The sequence below is a fragment of the Ochlerotatus camptorhynchus genome, unplaced genomic scaffold (assembly GCF_037179485.1).
Source record: "Ochlerotatus camptorhynchus isolate MF236.1 unplaced genomic scaffold, CSIRO-AGI_Acam_v1.1 ptg000085l, whole genome shotgun sequence".
Classification (NCBI taxonomy): domain Eukaryota; kingdom Metazoa; phylum Arthropoda; class Insecta; order Diptera; family Culicidae; genus Ochlerotatus; species Ochlerotatus camptorhynchus.
In genome coordinates, this window is record NW_027040575.1 from 3,152,154 (window position 1) to 3,172,710 (window position 20,557).

The 20,557-nt window shown below is 36.9% G+C and overlaps 1 protein-coding gene across 5 annotated transcripts in view; it reads left to right on the forward strand.

Annotated features, from left to right (window-relative positions):
* Window positions 1–20,557, forward strand: part of cg (combgap) — a 75,498-nt gene that overhangs the window by 47,696 nt on the left and 7,245 nt on the right. For 2 of the 5 annotated variants that reach the window (XM_065218302.1, XM_065218301.1), the window contains exons 5-11: window positions 11,228–11,440; window positions 11,506–11,651; window positions 11,717–11,849; window positions 11,918–12,407; window positions 12,520–13,079; window positions 13,473–14,020; window positions 14,079–14,348. In XM_065218302.1, coding sequence (XP_065074374.1) covers window positions 11,228–11,440; window positions 11,506–11,651; window positions 11,717–11,849; window positions 11,918–12,407; window positions 12,520–13,079; window positions 13,473–14,020; window positions 14,079–14,348 — 2,360 coding nt within the window. The remainder of the gene's footprint in view (window positions 1–11,227; window positions 11,441–11,505; window positions 11,652–11,716; window positions 11,850–11,917; window positions 12,408–12,519; window positions 13,080–13,472; window positions 14,021–14,078; window positions 14,349–20,557) is intronic. The other 3 variants (XM_065218305.1, XM_065218306.1, XM_065218303.1) reach the window with 3 other exon arrangements.

Consider the following 20,557-nt stretch of genomic DNA (forward strand, 5'->3'; position numbering starts at 1 on the left):
ACGGAATCATGAAAATGTTTCAATGTTTGAAATTACGAAATTGTTTCTTTGAAAATTATCTCATTATATGTTTGCAAATTTCTGAAGGATTTCCTTAGGATCATTCCTAAATGTCTTCAGAATTAATTTTAATTCCAGGATTTCTCTTGACATTCGTGTAATTCTATCCGGTATTCTCTATTCTCTTTCTCCATAACAGTTTAAGCATTTGGCGCAAAACACTTAAGAAATTTCCTGCTCTTGAAACTTACTATACATTTATTTTCGTATTCTTATAATTCGAAAATTCGGTTCAATTTCTCTTCAAAATTGTCTTAACATTTCACTTAGAATATTCCTCGGAAATCTTTTGGTATACCATTTAGAAGTTAGAATAGTCTTATACAACCATTCCATAGAAAAACGATATTGTGGTTCTCAGCATTTCGTAAAAATTGGTAGTTTTGTTCCTTATCGCTAAATATTGGCCCCTTTTTTATTTTGTCATTAGAGTGACCATTTCCATGTTAGGATGGTAAAAAATCGATTTATAGCGACTGTAACATAGCCACAATGCATGGTAGTCTAGTTTCATAGGAGTATTGAGTGAAAACCCAAAATTTGATAACTTCAACAAAATATATCTCAAAAACTAAAAAACACACACCGCTGATTTTGAGATATTTACACATTATATCTCAAAATCAGCGGTGTGTGTTTTTTAGTTTTTGAGATATATTTTCAGGGTGTCGACTACCTGGAAAAACCTGGAAAGTCAGGGAATGTCAGGGAATTCTATTTATGATCTGGAAAGTCAGGGAATGTCAGGGAATTTTAGTGTAGGTCAGGGAAAAAAATAATGTTGATCACATTGCTAAAAATTATGTGTGGGACACATAAAATAATCTTTGAAATTTTATCAGTGCATGACGTCAACGTTTTTGGGAAGATCCCGGGCATCAGATCTACTCGCTGCGTTTATGGACGCCCTTGCCGGTATCTCTTCGAACAAGTTGCTGCAAGTGTCCATGGATGGGCCCAATGTGAATTGAAGCAAGAGGTACAAAAAGGTGGCGAGAAGCTGATAGATCTGGGAAGCTGTGGGCTGTATATTTTGCATAATGCATTCAAGGATAGTGTTTGCAGTATCAGTTGGGATGTTTTCAAATATTTGCGTGGTATCCAGAATATCTTCAAAGATGTACCTTATCGCATGGCAACGCCAATGCAGAGAGAGGTTTTTAGGTAATAATGCAGAATATATTTTTGAAAAAAAAATAGCATCAGCATCAGTCCAGCATCAAAATGAAAGCATATTGAAGTCCAGTTTTGATATCAACATCAAACTGAAATCCTAAATAATTTAATTTCAGTTTATGCAATTGATAAATTTTGTTTTCATTTTGCTGTACAAAAATATGTTGTTGCGGGTTTGACTTCATTGCCTTAGCATAACATCAAATTGAATACTTGTTTTGTTATCAACATGAAAAATTGATATCAAATTGAGTATTCAGTTTGCTCTCACTGATAGCAGAAATAGTTTTCAATGTGATGTCACAGGAAGATATGTTTGCTAGCAATTTTGATATTTTAACCGTTAAAACGACCAAAACGACAGCAACCTGAGTTATCATTATCAGCGAAATCACAACATCAAATTTAGATTGCAATTTGATCTCAGACTTTGCTCAGGCTGTGTGTCCATGATCGAGGGAAAAAAGTTAAATAATACCACTGAACTGTCCAAAAGTTCATCTAATTGAGGTTAACCACTAACGGTGCAAATCCTGATTGGCGGACAAAAGTTGGCGCTACTTAGTGGCGTAAGATAGAAATTTTGACATGACGGTGATGGAATTCTTTCACGGTGAGGTATGGGAGAATAGTTTGAAATCATATAAACAAGATCGACATAACTTCAGAAAGTACTGAATCACTTGAGGATAGTTCGGAATCACTTAAAAAATTACTGAATCACTTAAGGAAATAATTGAATCACTTCATAAAAATACGGAATCTCTTCAGAAAGTACTGAATCATTTCAGAGCGCACTGAATAACTAATGAAAAGTTCGAAATCACTTCAGAAAGTACTGAATCATTTCAGAAAAGTTTGGACTTACTTCGGAAGTGCTAAATCACTTCAGAAATGTTTTCAATCAATTCGGAAACTACTGAATCATTTAGGAATGTATTGTATCACTTTAGAAATGTTCGAAATCACTTCTGAACGTACTGTATCGATTTAGAACAGTGTGGAATCACTTCAGAAAGTCTTGAATCACTTCAGAAAGTCTTGAATCACTTCATAAATGTTGAGAATCATTTCACAAAGTACTGAATAACTTCAGAAAAGACCCAAAACACTTAATAAATATTCGAAATCACTTTGGAAAGCACTGAATCATTGCGAAAAGTTCACTTTGAAAATAATTGAATCACTTGAGAAATGTTCGGAATCACTTCGGAAAACACCGAATATCTTCAGTAATGTTCGGAATCACTTTGGAAAAGTTCATGATCACTTCGGAAAGTACTGAATTATTTCAGAAAGCACTGAATCACTTCGGAAAGTGTTGAACCACTTTAAGCTCGGAATCTCTTGGGATAGTATTGAATCACTTCAGAAAATTTCGGATTCACATTGGAAAGTACTGAATCATCCCAGAAAGTTTGTAATCATTTCCGCAAGAACCGAATATCTTCGAAAATGATTAAATTAGCTAGGAATGCACAGAATCATTTCAGAAACGTTCAGCCTCACGTCGGAAATACTGAATCGCTTCAGAATGTTCATAATCACTTTGCAAAGCACTAAATGATTTCAGAAAGAACTGAATCACTTCAGAACTGTTTGGAATCGCTCCGAAAAGTACAGAATAATTCCAGATAGTTTGTAATCACTTCCGAAAGTACTGAATCGCTTCAGGAAGAACTGAATCACTTTTGAACAGTTTGAAATCAATTCTGAAAGTACCCAAGTAACAATTTGGGTTTTATGAGGGTACTGTAGACCATGATTTAGACTTGTAGAGTGCTTTAAAACCTCAATAAAACTTACAATGTTACTTGGATAATTAATCACTTCAGAAAAAAACTTTGAAATTCTTCGGATAGTATTGAGTGACTGAAGAAAATTTCTGAATCCCTTTGGATAATATTTAATCTTTCCAGAAAGTTTGTAATCGCTTTCGTAAAAACTAAAAAAAAAATCCGGAAAGAACTGAACATCTTCACAAAACTTCGGAAAGTACTTTATCAATTCTCTCAAGTTTGCAATCACTTCTTCAAGAGCTGAGATCATTTTGTAATAACTTCAGAAAAGTTTGGAATCCCTTCAGAAAATATTTAGTCACTTCAGAAAAATCGGAATAACTTTGGGCATCACAGAATCATTAAAAAAAAGTTCAAAATCTCTTCTGAAAGTATTGAAAAGCGATAGAAAATCTCGGAATCAGTTTGAAAAGTCAGTGAAAAGGCTTTAGGCTGAAAACCTCTTAAATAAAGAAAAAAAAATCCGCTCGCGGTTGCTACGTTATTGCCAGATCACCTGTCAGAGAAGCAAAAAACGATGCGTTGGACGAGCATGCATCTGCAATGTGTAAAAACTGCTGATCTCATACTTTACGATAGGCAATAACAGTGCCAGCCGCTTCATAAACCGAGAGATCCTCTTCACTTCCAGGAATTTTTCAACAGTTTCTCAGCAGGATTTACTTTAGGGAGTATTGATTATTATCGCTAAGCTACTCAATTGTGACACATCGAAAAAGATCTCGACTTTGGCAACATAGATGAAGAACAGCCAACTCTCCACAACTCGATGTCCAGTTACTCGATATCCAGTTATATAACCATCATAAAAATGAGTGTCATGGCTACTGAGATAGCGAATTTGTATGAGATTGTTATTCTATAACTCGATAATTCTATAGGTACCTCGAGTCGTAGAGAGTGCACTGTAGTTACGTTTCCAAAAACGAGATCTGTCTATACTGACATTACATTCCATTAGGAAAGTTTAGAATCACTTTGGAAAGTTAAGAATCCCTTCAGAAAGTACTGAATAACTTGAAAAAAGATTAAGATCACTTTGGCAAGTACTGGACCATTTCAGAAAAAATAGCAGCCAACAGAATAACTTCAAACAGTACTGAACTTTACAAAAGTTTTAAATCACTTCGGAAAAATTGGAAGCACTGGATTCGTGTATTCAGCTCATAGCATATTTAATAACTTCAGAAAAGCTTGAGTTCAGTAGGGAAAATGTTGAATCGCTTAAAGATAGACTCACTTCCGAAAATGTTAAATTTTCTGGACTGATTTAATACTTTCAGCAGTAATGTCACGAGTTCCTGGGAACGTTTAAAGCAAAAACCTGTTATAAACGTGAAAACGTGGCACTGAAACAGTAAATGTATTGCCTAATAAGGTTTCCAAAGGTAACATCAGTTGTAACAACACAAACATCTCTGGTTCTTATTTCAAAGATTTGCGTAGCAACGATTGATGGTCATGATTTGTAAAACGCCAGAGGTGTTCTGAGTAAAACGCATAAAACGAATCCATATTTATGTATCTTTATTTTTTGTTTTTTTTTTTTTATTTTAACTATCATCATATCCATAATCTTCCCCTTAATTGGCCTAGTACTTGTAACTTAAGAAGGGGGACCGAGTGCCTCAAGTTCGTTGCGCCTTTGCGCAGTTAGTGCAGTAAGGGCTTCTTACTGCGGAGGTTTTGATTTCATAACATACTGATAGTTTGGAAATTTTGCTTTGCCCACGAATGTTTAGGAAAATTCTAGAAATTGTTCAAGGTTTTTCCTGAAATTAGGAGAAAGTCAAGCAAGATAAATATGAGATAAATTAGAAAACACAAATGATAGTACTGGGAAAATGTTGACGGAACTTTCATAATCGAACTAATCATAATTTCAAGAAGAAAGGGTAAAGGGACTTAACCACCTGTAGAGTACGGTGCTGCTCGATAAAGTGCAAATGTTTTGCAACGTACTATATAAACTAGATAAAACACTATGTGAAACAACGCCATCAACGTCGCGGGCGAATGCATCGTTATTTTAGGCAGATTTATATTCAATATTGGGTGCGACTACTTAGCTCAAATTTTAGGAACACAGCACTGGGTATAATAAAGCTCATCACGTTGTAGCTTCTTAGGTTAAAATAACGTAGTGGACTGGAATTTTTCTGAAAACCGACTGGAAAGTCAGGGAAAGTCAGGGAATTTTGTTTTCGACTTTGAGTCGACACCATGATTTTGTTGAAGTTATCAAGTTTTGGATTTTCACTCAATACTAAAGCCTAAATTTTCAAGGAAAAATATAATAACATATTGCGCCCTCTATCTACAAATCATAAAAACCATAAAACACAAACAAATACAATCAATGTTTTTCAATACAAAATCTATATGGGTCATTCCAGCTCAAGTGGGTACAGAATTAAAAAAAAAGTTGTGGTCGATGTCACCGATTTGAGCCAAACTTGGCCAAAACGCTTATTTTGGCATTCTGAACAAATGCATTTTTTGATTTAACTTCAAAGTACCCAGAATCCTGATGAATGTGGGCGTCTTAGTGGAATACCTGTATAATGAGAGAGAGAAGGATTAGTAATTTCCATTTAATTCCACTACTTTATTTGCTTATCCTTGACAGATACGCGTATTTTGTCTACAATGTGCAGACTTCTTCAGTGTCTTGTACTAATACTCGAATGGACTGGTCGAGTATTAGTACAAGACACTGAAGAAGTCTGCACATTGTAGACGAAATACGCGTATCTGTCAAGGATAAGCAAATAAAGTAGTGGAATTAAATGGAAATTACTAATCCTTTTCACATTTTCTGGGCAGGATTCTCATTATATGAAATCATAACTAGCTCATTTATTTACTTCTGTCTATACTTTAATTGTGGTCCGAAAAGTGAAAAATACGTTCCTATGGGATACAGCCAAAGCGTTGTACTTTAGAAGTACGATGAAATCAGATAGATTAGCAGTTGTATATATAAAATTTCAGCTGTGGATATCATTATATTTTTCCTATATAGTATTTTTAATTACCTTTCATTCGATATTTTGATCTTTGAAATCGGTCCAGTAGTTTGTAATTTTTGAAAAAAAACACAGTTTTTTTGGAGTAGCCTAACATGGAAATGGTCACCCTAATGACATACATAAAAATTACGGATCTAATATTTTGCGATTATGAACAAAACTACCAACGGCTGTATACCAACATTTCCTTGTGTATTTCCTTGTGAATTATTCTCAAATATTCCTTAAATTTCTGTTTCAAAATGCCCTAGCGAGGATCTCTTGGAGTTTTCTTGGAATTCTCTTGAAAATCTCCTTAAATTTCCCTTGGCAATATGCTTAAAATTTCCTGTCAGATTCTTCCAGTAACTACACCCAACCGGGGGATATAAGATTCGCTTACAATTATGTGGGATTCATCATCAGAGGATGTTAGTGGAGACCGCATGAACCGAGGATGCGATATACCTAGTTGCGGTCCAATGCAAGAAAATTGGAGACCGAAAAATGTAGAGTGTATTAGTGAGGTAAATTAGTTATGTCGAAAAAAAATTGAAAAAGGTTGCCGACTGGACTCGAAAACCACGAACGTTGCGATTATCAGACCTGTGCTTTCTCCACTGCTCTCTCCATGCTTCTGAATAGAAGGCCTAAAAGCAAACATGAAGCGCTCATTTTCTCGCATACTCGACTTCGTATGCTTTTTCTGCTGGAGAGATTCGAGGCAAGTTTGTGCGTCGTTCTACAATGTTTTACAATGTGCGTCGTTCTACAAGCTTACTGGTATAGTCGAAAGCGTAGATAGAACACGAAATAAAAACGACAAAAAACCATTACATCGCCTGCATAGTCAATTTCTAACATTCGTTGCGATGTTCATGAACAGAGGATGATATGAAACGGAACTAACATTCATTGTAATAGATTTTTGGTTTGCGTGTAGTTGAAATTCCCTTGAATTTTTTATCGATTCTCTTAAGAATTCTCTTGGAAATTTCTTCAAACTAGCTTGCAATTCTGCAAGGATTAAGAATTAGATATTTCCTAGCAGTTCTCCTCAGAATTTCGCTTTGATTAATTGTTTTATCAACATTAAAGAGATTTTCAGCCGTAAAAGATCATTAGGCATAGTTTCAGGATTATAACCAGTTATAACATCTGAATTCCCTTAATTCTTTTAGAGTTTTCTCGAATTCCTTCACAATCTCCATAATAGTATTCAGAACTAGTAATTCATCTTAGGTTATCCTTGAAATTTTCTTGAAATTTATTTAATTTTTTTTAGAATTTTCTAGTCAAATTTCATTGATTTACCCAGAATTACTTTAGAACTATCCGTGGAATTCCTCTATGATTCTCCTCAATTTATTTGACATTATAATTCTAGTGAAGTATCAGAACCCTAAACTGTTTTCTAAGTCCAAGAGCCATGATTGTTTTTTTTTTTTAAATCTGAAATCTCATACATTCAAGTCATTTTTTACGCGGTTGGTGCCACTGAGACACAATTTACACGGTACGTTTTTAACGATTTCTCGATAACGATACAACCAAGCGACTTGATTCGAATCACATTATCCGTTTCAAGCCAAAGGTAATCGAATGGCATGCTGTTAAACAAATCAAATTGTTTGGTGTAAATACCATGCTAAGCTATAATTACGATTGGTATAAACATCCATTTTGACGTAGGATTACGTCTTTCGGCAACATATTGGGGGTGCAATTTAAAACAAACCAAAATCAACCGCGTTACGAAAAATGGTCAAGTTTTGACCAACGGCGGATGGATTTTAATTCTTAACAAGCCAATCGATCGGAAATTTTTCTAAGAATCTGCTAAAACGAACACTTTATAAATTTGCATTAGGTCACTATTGAACATTGCACGAATGTCCAACTCTTGCAATGGGGATCAAAATTATCATCGACTGCCTGCAAAAAAGTGGTTTCTCTAAAACAGTCGCCGAATATTGATACCGAGGACGTTAAATCTACGGTCGTGTCTTGGATACAACCTCTTTTTTTCTTAATATTTTAGCATGTGAAAAATCAAAATCTTGGTAGGTTTTTTTTACACGGTGCATACACCTGTGTTCAATATAATAACAGCGCATGTCGATTTCCATACAAAATGGTCAACTTTGACAAGTTGTAACTTTGTTCTCTTAAGATCAATTGAGCTGAAACGTTCGCCACAGAACTACAAATATGTTCAATTTTACGATTACAAAATACCAAATTTTTGGCAGCACCTGCTGAAAAGTGAGACACTAGGTAAAATTGTTCATAATTTCAGCTCAATTTTGAGATTTTAAATTTTACATGTCTCAAAATTCTAACAATCCCCACCCAATTAACAAATGTACATAATAGTTAAAAATGTTTAAAACATTTGCAGTACATAAAAATTCAAATCAAAAACTGCTGTTATTTTGAGCAATTTTACCTGGTGTCTCACATTCCAACAGGTGCTTCCAAAAATTTGGTATTTTGTAATCGTAAATATTTGTAGTTCTGTGGCGAACGTTCTAGCTCAATTAATCATAAGTTAACAAAGTAATGCGCTGCTATTATATTGAACACAACTGTACATATCTCCAGTATAAAAAAAAGACCTGAGTGTACGCTATATTTAAAGGCAGAAATCTCGCTACGTTCATGGTAGTGAAAAATTTGCCTAGCCCCACAATCCTGAAAATTTTCTCGAAGAGATCTGAAAAAATGTTAATACGAGGATTCAAATTTTATTATTTTTTCATTGTTTTCTAATGGAATGTCTATGCTCAATCTTACATGTAACTTAAAAAATTTCTCAATTCTAAGACTTAAAAAAAAATCAAATTTCAAACTTCAAAAAAGTATCTATGTTATGTAACATAATTTGATGATTTGTTGCTATCTTTAAATCTTATAAATTTTCCCACTCTCGTTTTGTAATGTGGCCTTGAGACATGACTTTCTCGCAGAATGAAAAAAAAAAATCAAAATCTTCAAACCTTATAAATTTTTTAAATTCTTGCCTCGAGTTCGGAAACAGTCAGAAAAGAAGTTCTAAGGATGAGAAAATTACCATGCCGGTTCAGCTTGAGCTGTTTTTAGACAACTCGCAATTTCTGTCTTTTTTGCATTCTATAAAATGCCTCGAACGCTTTATTCAATTTAAGATTGTACTGGATCACGGTTCTTGAGTTAGAAGTCCATATTCATGAAAAAGTGTCCTGAAAGTATATCTAAGGAAAGTAATAGCGGATGAGGTCATGTTGCCAATTACAGGTAGGCAATGTACCCGGATTTTTTTAAAGAGAGACTGTGTTGGAAGTAGGTACTAAGTATGATTTTTAAGGCAACGAAATCGATGAGTCTGAGACCGGTGTCCTTGGTATGCTGGTACTTTGCATTGTAGACTCTGACGTTAACGACGATAACGTTATCCTGGCCACGATTTTTACGTTAGGGTCTTGAGCAGCTATCGTTTTCTCGTTCCAGCTGCGCGTAAAAAGCGTCCTTCACATCATCGTCCAGGTGCAGGCTGTGCACGTTGAGTATGTTGACATTGGATAAACGGCTTTCGATTCTCAACTTGCTCATTCTGATATCGATTGGACGTTATTTGGATTTTTCGCACTTTTGAATTTCGTCCATCCATCTCGATGAAAACTCTACACAGCTCATGTGCATTAATCATCGTTATAATATCACTTCCAGCAATCCTCCTGCAGGGTTACAATGTTGCATTTGCGGACACCCTCAATAAGTCTGAAACAAGTGCCAGAACCAAACATTACAGCCTAAATTTATTGAATTCAATAAAAAAAGTGTTTACCTAAAATCAATAGTATTTTAATTGTTTTTTTTTAATAATTGCACTGTTGAATACACAAGAATATATATGCAAGAGAATAATGAGCACACAATCCTGGGTTGAAAATCATGGCCCGGGCCGAAAAGTTGTGGATCACCTGTGCTACCATGGGAAGGAGAGGGTTAACATATTTAATTACCTAATTCGTATTTAACTGAATTACCCAACAATTATGTCCGGAATAAGTACTACAAACAGACTTTCGCTAAGCAATTTTCTATGTAAGATTTTCGCTAAAAGAATTCTATGCTAATAACTTTACGTGATACATATTTTCAATGATGAATAATTTTGGGAAAAGATCTTACTGACACACTTTGCTCCGTGACACATTTTACCATCCCAAACTTGAACCGATTTATGAATGCCATTAATCGTTGGGATTACCTGGCCAAAATGGGGTAGTTTTTAGCATTTACTGTTTCTTAACATTAAACTCATACCTCTAAAAAAATACCAAACCCGCTTCACAAGTTTAAAACAACCGTGCATGAATATTTATGAGATAATCATTTTTCATCTCAATTTAAACAATTTTTCACACCTCCTTCTCGGCAAAGAGAACAAGGCCCGAGATGTGTCTTTTCCAGGCAGCCCTTCCTGTTCTTTCTTTCCGTAGTTCACCACCACCATCACACGTTCAATGTGTAGTGCAGGACGGTTATAGAGCGGCATCCACAACTTGGCCGATTAATCAATTTCTTATCGTCTATTCATTTCGATTGCCAGCGCCCAAGAAGCAGGGTGAAATTTATCGGACAAGAATAATAGGAGCAAAATTCGATCGACCACTGAGCCGCGTGCTCTGGTTTTTATCGTCGTTCCGACGGCAGTCACTCTCCTACAATCGACGAGCCATTATCGATTATTTTCTATCGGCAGAACAGACGATTCGCAGAACAGATATATAAACCGGGAACAAAAGGATAGTGGTTGCAGTAGTTAGCAAAGTTGGTAGTTTCTGCTACGTTTCTAAAGGAGGAGAGTGCGCTCTATTCAAAGTCGATTCATAAATATTTAAACTCAGAAACTTGTTGCATGATAAAGTACCCCGTAGTTGGCTGAGCTGTCTGTTCCTGTTTCCTTATGGGTTCATTGATTTAAAGTTATTAAAATTTCTAAATTTGAGAGCAAATCCCTGGTTTCCTGTGGCGGTTGTACCTTAATGGATGTTTTCTTTCTTTTTCTCCTTCTCCTAACACAAACAAACAAAACAAAAAACTTTCCATCTAACTACGCGAAACGGAAACATTTTGTACATAAAATAACCTGAAACACTTACCATCAACACGATAAATGGCACCTCGCATCACCAGATCAATCTAATTCCGCTCTAGCCAACGGAATAATTGACTCAAAATCAAAGGCCATCGTTACCACAAGCAGCAACACGGCATTCATGTCTCCACTTGGACCGATCCAGCTGACGGCAGAGGAATGCAACGATATCCTGATGAAGCGAGCAGCGGCGGCTGTGGCCGCCAACAATCAACATGCAAACTCGACCAACACCGATGCACAGCACGCTGGTGAGTGTTGCTAAAAGTCAAATATCGCTGAATGTTTGTTATTAATTTTAAAATTTGTACTCTAGCCATCGCCATTCAAGTGCAGAAGGTTATCCAAGGACTAGAGGACAATGATGATTCGCAGGGACACGCTACAATCACGACGCATCAACTGAAGATCGAACCAACGTTAAGCATTTCACCAAAGCTGGAAGCTGTAGAAATTGATTATGTGAGTGGTTTAATCCTTATTTTAATCGATGAGTTGATTAATATTGATTTTTTTTTGTCTTATAGAATGAGTATGTGCAAGAATCAGACACACCAACACCAAACGTAGTTCCTAAGGAACGGCCATACTCTTGTGATCAGTGCGGAAAGTCCTTCTTGCTGAAGCATCACCTGACGACACACGCTCGTGTCCATACTGGTAAGCACTTCTTTAACTTTGAGAACTGAAGATAAAACAATAAATCATTTGACTATTCCATGCTGTAGGTGAACGACCCCACGTATGCGTCCACTGTGGCAAAGATTTCGCCCACAAACACTGTTTGAACACCCATTTGCTGCTTCATTCGACCGATCGTCCCTACCAGTGCCAGGAATGCAAAAAGAGTTTCACGTTGAAACATCATTTGCTGACGCACTCCCGAGTCCATAGCCGTGAGCGCCCGTTCGTGTGCCAGGAATGTGGCCGATCGTTCCCGTTGAAACGCCACCTTGTGACCCATAGCAAGTTCCACGCCGGAGAACGGCCCTATGTGTGTGAGGATTGTGGAGAGAGTTTTGCCCAGAAGGAACACTTGGTTATGCATTCGCGTTTCCACGGTTCGTTGAATCCTTTCGTGTGTCCGGATTGTGGAGCCACTTTTCCTCGCAAATTCCAGCTGGTTAATCATGGAAAACTCCACGGACGTATTCCGCATTCGTGTACCCTGTGCGGAAAGGAGTTCTTGCAGAAGCGAACACTCGCTGCCCATATGAGGTATGTCCTATGGTGCGAATGCCAGGCACATTTTTGTTCTTGATCTCAGTTGATCACTGATCCTTCGGAATTCTAGTACCTGTTGAACGTATGACATTTTAACTTATTTCAGAATTCACACCGGAGATCAACCGTTCCCCTGTATCGCCTGCGGTGAGGGCTTCCGGACAAAATCGGAACTAAATGCCCACAATCGGTTGACCCATGGCGGAGTGAACCCAAATTCATCCAACACCACAATCATAACCACCAATACGGTCGTGACATCCAACGCTCAGAACCAACAAGCGCAACAGCAAGCCCAGCAACAAGCGCAGGCTCAACAGCAAGCTCAGCAACAAGCGCAAGCCCAACAGCAGCAGCAACGACAACAGCAGCAGCAGCACCAACAACAACACATCGAAGTTCAACAAATTCAACACCATCAAGGACAGCAAACCGTCCAGGATGTTAATACGGGTAACATCATCACCACAATTGCCGCCAGTCAGAGTTCGCCCGAAACCTCCCCGCGCCCTCAGTACGCGTGCCGAGAATGTGGCAGTGCCTTCAATAGTCGTGAAGCACTTGCCCTCCATCTGCGCCTACACACCGGTGATAAGAGCTTGATGACGGACCTTTGCGCCCTTACGGCTGCCATTCCTGGACATTTATTCCCAGCCGTTAACCAAGGTATTGATTTGCATTGATTGGGTTTATGTGAATGTGTAGATAGCTTGAACTGCAATTCATTTTTTTTTTATATTAACATCATTCGAAAAAAGTTACGCGGCAACAGTCGTATTTTCATTTGAACATTTTTTTTTCATTAGGTTTGCTTCGCTAGAATTGTAGAACTCGTAGTATTAAGATCTTATTAAATTTGATAAAATAAGAAAAGTTCGCCATTCTCATGATTTCTTGTTTCTTTTCTCAATTTTCATGTTATTCTATCCAAACAAACAATCTTACCCGTTTGTGCTTCCTGAATCGCTTCTTATGTTGCCCACGCACCTAACACCACTACCACCATAAAACCCCCTAAACAACAACGTCAACAACCTAAAACATTCTAATAACCATTAGAATATTCATTAATAGGAGGTGGCACTACCGTTGTAAGCACAAATCCTGTAATGTCATCATCTCCCGTTCCAGTACAAATTATCACCTCCTCCGGTCAGGTGGTACAGCAAACGTTGCAACCGCAGAGCCCACCACAGCAACAGGTCCAAGTACAACATCAACAGACTCAGCAGCAAGTCCAAACTCAGGCAACCCACCAGCAGCAAGTTCAGGTTGTTCAGCAGCCAGTCCAGCAGCTTCAACAGGTCCAACACCAGCAGACCGTTGTGGTCGCACAAGCGAAGCCCAAATCCCACTATTGCGGACACTGCGGCAAAGGATTTGCTGCTAAACATGGTCTTCTGCTGCACAATCGTCGCCATCCGAATGGAGGCTGCACCGTGCGAACACACATTTGCGAGTGCGGAAAGGCTTTCTTCCAGAAGAACCATCTCATGTTGCATCAACGGCAGCATCTCGAGCAAAATCAACGTTCCGGACAGGGCCAAGCGCAGGCGCAAAGTCAACCCCAACAGCCGCAACCGCAACAGCAACAGCAACTGGTTGTTGTGAGTTACGATTGCAATGTATCCGAAACCAAATCTAAAACCTTTCCTCTCGTTTCAGATTCAACAGACAAATCAAGACGCTTTAGTTCAACAACAACAACAACAGCAGCAGCAAGCCGCTCAACAGCAAGCACAACAACAAGCCCAACAACAACAACAGGCTCAGCAGCATCTATTGCAACAGCAGGCACAGCAGCAGGCGCAACAACAGCAGCAACAGCAAGCCGCACAGCAGCAAGCTCAGCAACAGCAAAACCAAGCCCAGAACAATCAACAGCACACGATGCGCAATCTGGTTATCGCTAACCAGCCCGTGCAGGTACAATATGTAAAGTCACTTTAAGCTTCTCTACTAAAGGGTGGAGTGTGGTTGTGTATATTAGAAAATTGACCCTTGCGCTCGAGCGCACAGGAAGCATGCTTTCGTAGAAATTGGTTGATAGATTTTGATCGGTTGAACACCATTCCACGAAAAGTCTAGTGTTCCAATTTTGAGGCAAATCCAACCACGTCAATGGGCCTCCACTTGTCGCGGTTTGCCTGGATGGGTCTTAATCGCGTTTACATTTTCGAGTTAGGCCTTTTTGACATATTTCCCCAGATGTTGTCTTGCGGCTTTTATTTGACATGAATTTTTGGTATCAAATTGATAGTGTCACATTCAAGAATAGATTTTTAAATCACTCTCAAATAATTGAATACAAAATTTGCACATATGACTCCTTAGATAAATAATAAATACAAATAAAACCATAGAATTGTATGCTTTTTTAAAACACAAGGGAATCAAAAATGTCCTTATCGTGACAAAATGACATATGACATACGAGAAAAACTATAATGGGTGATCAATAACGGCAAGCAACAAGATAAAATTGTTTGATAGTTTGTTGGTCACAATTGCGGTTGATGACATAGCTTGATCGGAACGGTGGAATGACATAACACAAATTTCCCCATTGCTTTACCGTGGAGGCACCATATTCTGCGCAGTAAAGATTTTTTTTTTATTTAAACGCCAATTTGAACAATTAAAATTAGCGTTTAAATTAATAATGGCAGCTATGGGAACGCAATTTTAAAACCAGTCTTGCAATTGTTCATTACAGCTGAAATGTTAGTATTCGGAATTACGAAACTATGAGATATTATAACGTTTTTTTATTTTTGTTTGTAAGATTTTTGTTTCAAGGCTCGAAGAGGTGATCTACCCACGTTACGGGGCGCGATAATGCTTGGAACATTATTGTTCCTTTGCACGTTTTTAAAGCCACACAGTCTATAATTTTAAACGTTAGTCGTTTAGTCAACGATAATTTAGGTGATTACGATCCGCACTATCATTACTAATGAAGTGGAGCAAAAGTAACTCGAATAAAAGGGTATATCGATGATTTTGAACCTATTATATATAAATTCAGCTCCCCTGGGTGTTGTCACATTCCTGAGTTGAATCGAGATAAAAATTCAGTTCCGGAGAAACGCTAGACGTTGTTAGTTGTTGCAAAATTAAGCTGCTTATGGAAATGTGCGTCTCTTAATAGATGTTATACCCAATTTCGTCTGACAAAATTTTACTTTCAAGCAGATTATGCGCCTGCTCGATCCAGCTGTGTCCAACAAAATCAATCTATTGAGCGCATTGGAGTGCTTTTGGGTAAATGCAAGAATGATTAAGAGTTGAGCTGGGCTTAGACAAGGCAAGTCATTGATTAACTCAGTTGAATTCAATTGGCTTGAAAAGTTGTGCCTGGTTCAACTTTTTTCAAATACTTTTAGTTCTTGTTCCTTACTGTGTTCCTAACAGCTTGATTCGCTCAGAGAACTAACTAAATGAGAATTTAGGATAATGGTCTTGCTTGGGAGGTTTTTTTTTATTGCTTGGAGTAGCACTTTTATGATTGCATAATGATTCAAAGATACGTAGACAAGAATAAAGAGTGGCTGTGTTAAGTATTCTAGGTCTTCATTGAAAACCTGGTTAGCTCGTAAAATTAGCTTCACAGTAAAGTTTTAGTATGGTAATGTTGCTGCTATCAATGTAGATGGAACTAACTTAAAGAATTTTTGAGATGCAAGCGTCATTTTTACTATTTCCCACCGGAGGAGTCCGCCAGCGAACTAACTTTTGGTTAAACATATTATCCGGTATAATTTTCTTAGGGAACTGAGTCTCAAAATGTGCTCAAGGCAAAACAAATATAATGGGATTAAAAACAAGTGTTCAATATGTGAAATGTAGAGTGACCAGTGAACCGGGAAAACCGGAAAAAGTTGGAATTTGAAGTCACCGGAAAATCCCACGAATTTAGTTGACAAATCTGGAAAAATATACCTCATCCTTTCTTCGAAAACAATAAGATTTCAAGACCCTTGGACTGGTCTAGATTTTCAGGATAACTACAGTCACTTTAAGAAACTGTGAAGAGAATTTTAGATTTTTTTATTTCCTAAACAAATTTGAGAGCAGATTTTAGAATGAATTCTATATAACTATATCACACCAAGATTTTTTCTAGGGACCTTTAAGAAAACTTCTAGCAGAGTTTTTACTAGATCTCTCAAGAGTGAACAGGATTCTTGAAAAATACCAAGGAACGCGAAATTCGAGGATACAGTTCCAAAATAATTATGCGAAGATATATAAGAATAGTCCGAGTATAATTCCAAGCGCATTTCGAAAGGAATTTCTAGAGAATGTTAATGAGAATTCCATACAATTTTCAGAAGAATTTAGAGGCGAACTCCAATATAGTTCTGAGCAAAATTTGGAGACAATTCTCGGCGGGAGAATTTTGCCTGCCAGATGGTGTTGGCAGGGAAGGGGGATTACAAGTTTTGCTCACAAAAGCTAATAGGCTCTTTTCTATTGTTGGTCTGAGGTGAATTCTAGGGAGAATTTCATGCAAATATAACAAAATTTAAGCTCCAGCGAATTCTTAGAAAGAGTTTAAAATTCAAAGAAAGGATGAGTGCTTTGGAGTGCAAAATGTTCGTTCATACAAAACTTATTATGAAAATTGTATTTCTAGTTTCCTAAGTGTATTTATACAAATCTGGCACAAAATCTTGTATTATTTTCTTAGTCGATCGATCTTGTATCGTATTTTTTTCCGGACTTGTAACCAAACTTGTAATCAAACAATATTCAAGTCCAGATTTTAGATACAGATTTTCTGTGTTCAAGATCATACAATGTTTTCTACGTTTCGGAAGTATTTAATTGTTTCTTACATTTTATATATTCAAAATTTCAAAACTTGTTCCAGGCCATTATTTTTTTTTATTTTGAGGTCTTACAGACCTTGAATTTTTAAGTCCCAGCATCATCTTTAACATCTTTAAAGTTTATCCCTGAATCTTACAATGTTTGTCGAGTTCGCGATTTGAAGTCCTAGACGCATGGTTAAATTTTTCCTCGATCCAGAATAATGACTTTGACTATATGTTTAGTATTACTTCTGCGTGAAGTCAACGATTTACATAGTTGAAGATGCTAATTTCAAATAACAGACTGAAGTGGTAATTTTCATACGATAGATGGAAGAGATGAAGTCTAGAGTTAGAGTACGCAGTGTGAAAATTGCATATAGAGAGTAGACAGCGAGCTAGGACAATTTTTAGAAAGGTACAAATCGGTTTTATCATCTCTCTATCTCTCTTTACCAAACTCCCCCTTTGGAGAGGGATGGTTAGGGGTGCAACTGAAATGATGTTTCATTCTATAAATGGAGGGTGGTTTGGTTCAGTGTAGGTCCCGCAGAGTTATAATTGGTCGATGTTTAAGTACACTCAACATAATCTTCACGTTAATGCTACGTTAAAACATACATAGATTTTTTTCCATAGCACTTTTCACGTAGACGTTACGTGATTCTCATATGGAAGCACTCATTTCAGTGAGCTTCAACGTCACTGGATTATCACGTAGATGTTACGTGATTCTTTCAGTACAGCTCATGGTGGTTTCTTATGATGTTGATTCTGCTACGATTTGAATAAAATGTATTCTTGATTTCGCACTAGGCAAAAATCTAGCATTTTCTGCATATGCCATTATTTTGTCATAAAATATATACATCGGCAACAAAAACATATTGAAATTAGATTCGATCGGGCCAAGGATCGGGAACGGGAAAACATACATGTAATACAAATGCCTATCCTGCACTTGATCTTACACCATGAATAATGCTTTCACACTAAAAAAGAAACCGTCTTCATTATTCTCTATGTAAATGTTTAATTCATTAAACTTACCACATTAAATTAACCCACACAAAAGTAACATCTAAAATATGCCCACTCAACTAGCGCCATATTGAGTGTCACTCATTTATTTTTTCAAACGTGAAAGTCACTTAGGGTTTACGTGAAACGCACATAGAATCTGTGTATGGGCAAATCACGTAAACTTCATTAAAAAATGTAACGGTTTCAAATGGAATTTCCTCTCATTTATAAGTGGTGTCATGTAGATTCTACTTGGGTCATGTAAAATTGACGGCAAACCAAAAAGAGATATAGCGGCGCCGGTGGTGTAGTGGTAAGCGTGATTACCTCTCACCCCAGCAGGCCTGCGTTCAATCCCAGTCGGCGCCGCCGGGATGTTCTGAGGTATAACATCTCTGATCACGTCTTCCTTCGGAAGGGAAGTAAAGCCGTTGTTCCCCGGTTCATGAGTTGATGGGTCGATAGGTGGTAGGGTCCAGGTGTGGGAACTGCCTACCTGGCGTCGGTAGCATTGGTGCTCAGCACGGAAAACAAGATCGACGGAAAACAAATCAAAGGAAAAAAAACAAAAAGAGATACTCACCCATATTATTGTTTTCGTTCGAACCGTATTTTCCATACAAAATTTTTTTTTTTTTATGGAAAATACGGTACGAACGGAAACGAGTGGGTGGCTATACGTGATTTTTCACGTAACTATAACGTGTCGATTATTTTGAGTGTAGCCCGAATGTTTTGGTGAGTAGTTATTGAGCAGTGAATGGAAAAGCTCACCAAATCATTTTGAGCTACCCAAACCATAAGCTCTTGATCAATTCTTATATGAAATTTATCACACTTTCCAAATCTGCAATAATATTTTAAGGTTACTTTTATTTATTTTTCAGTTACAGTCTAAGGTAATTGTTCAGTTTATAAAACGAACAACAAAATTATCTATATCTTTTTCATTTTTCACTGTATTCGTATTGTTTCTTCGGGACATACCTAGGGGTAATGAGCAGGTCACTTTTTAGTGACTTGGTCACTATTTTGAAGCCAGTCACTAAAAAGTTACTTTTTACTCCAAAAAGTCACTAAAGTCACTATTTCCCTAAAATAGAATGAAATTTAAAAATATCAACAAAATGTTTAAATTGGGTACTTGGCACTAAGAAAGTATACAGTAGTTTTAACAAAAATTGAAAATTTAAATCAGGGTGACCAGTGAACCGCAAAACTTTAGAACACCAGGAAAAATATTGGGAAATGCCTTCAATTTCGATTAGATTCGTCTGGAGTTCGACCGGCTATGTTCCAAAGGTATTTATCTGTAATAGGTTTTCAAAAGTCTTTCAAGGATGATTAAGAACTTTAAAAAATCCAAAGTAAATTTAAAAGAATTCTGAATGACACCAATATATATCAGAGAAGAATACCAAAGTACAAACTACGAAAGTCTCATGTAAAATTAAGTGTTCTGAGGACCGATTTCTTCATCTCTGCTTAAATCTTAAGCCAGGTTTACCTACATAGTTAAACTTGGCTTAACACATACGAGCGTCGCTTTTGATTATTGTTTAAATTATTAGAGACGCAAAATTCAGCTCCGAAACAATTTTGGAAATAATTCCAATATAATTGAGAGCGAATTTTAACGAGAGTTCTGAGAAGAATGATGATGAGGATTCTAGGTCCAATTATAATAAGAATTCAAAATTTGTTCTGAAATTTGTTCTGAAATTTGGCTCTGATGAAAATTCCATGAAAATCCCGTGAACTCCAAAGATGGTCTCTGCGGATAGTTCTAAAAGAATTCTGGGATGATTTCTGAAGATACTTCCAAGAGAATTCTTAAGAGTTCGAAAAAAAAAATTCCGAGAAGAATTCCAATCAGCTTTTTGTGGGTTCAATCTCAAAGGAATTTTGAGAAGATTTTCAAAGTTATTCTGTGATGGATTTTTGTTTTGAGAATTCTGAGGAAATACTATGGGAATTCTAAATTCTAAGGAGAATACGAATTGAATTTCCAATTGAACGCAGGGGAGGGGTCCAAGATTATTCTAAGCAGAAATTTATGAAATGTCTGAAGTCAATTGCATGGAAATTCTAAAGAGAATTCAAATAAATTTAAAATGGATTTATGGAAGGAGCCTTCAGGGAGTGAATTTAACGTTTTACATAGTCGGAGATGCTTAACGTCAAATATCAGACACAGAATCAAATTCAAGATCATAAAAAAATGGGAATTACTATTTGCTAGTCATCATGTAGAACGTAAGCAAAAGTAAATAATTCAAATCACTTCAAATGCTCTTCACAGGA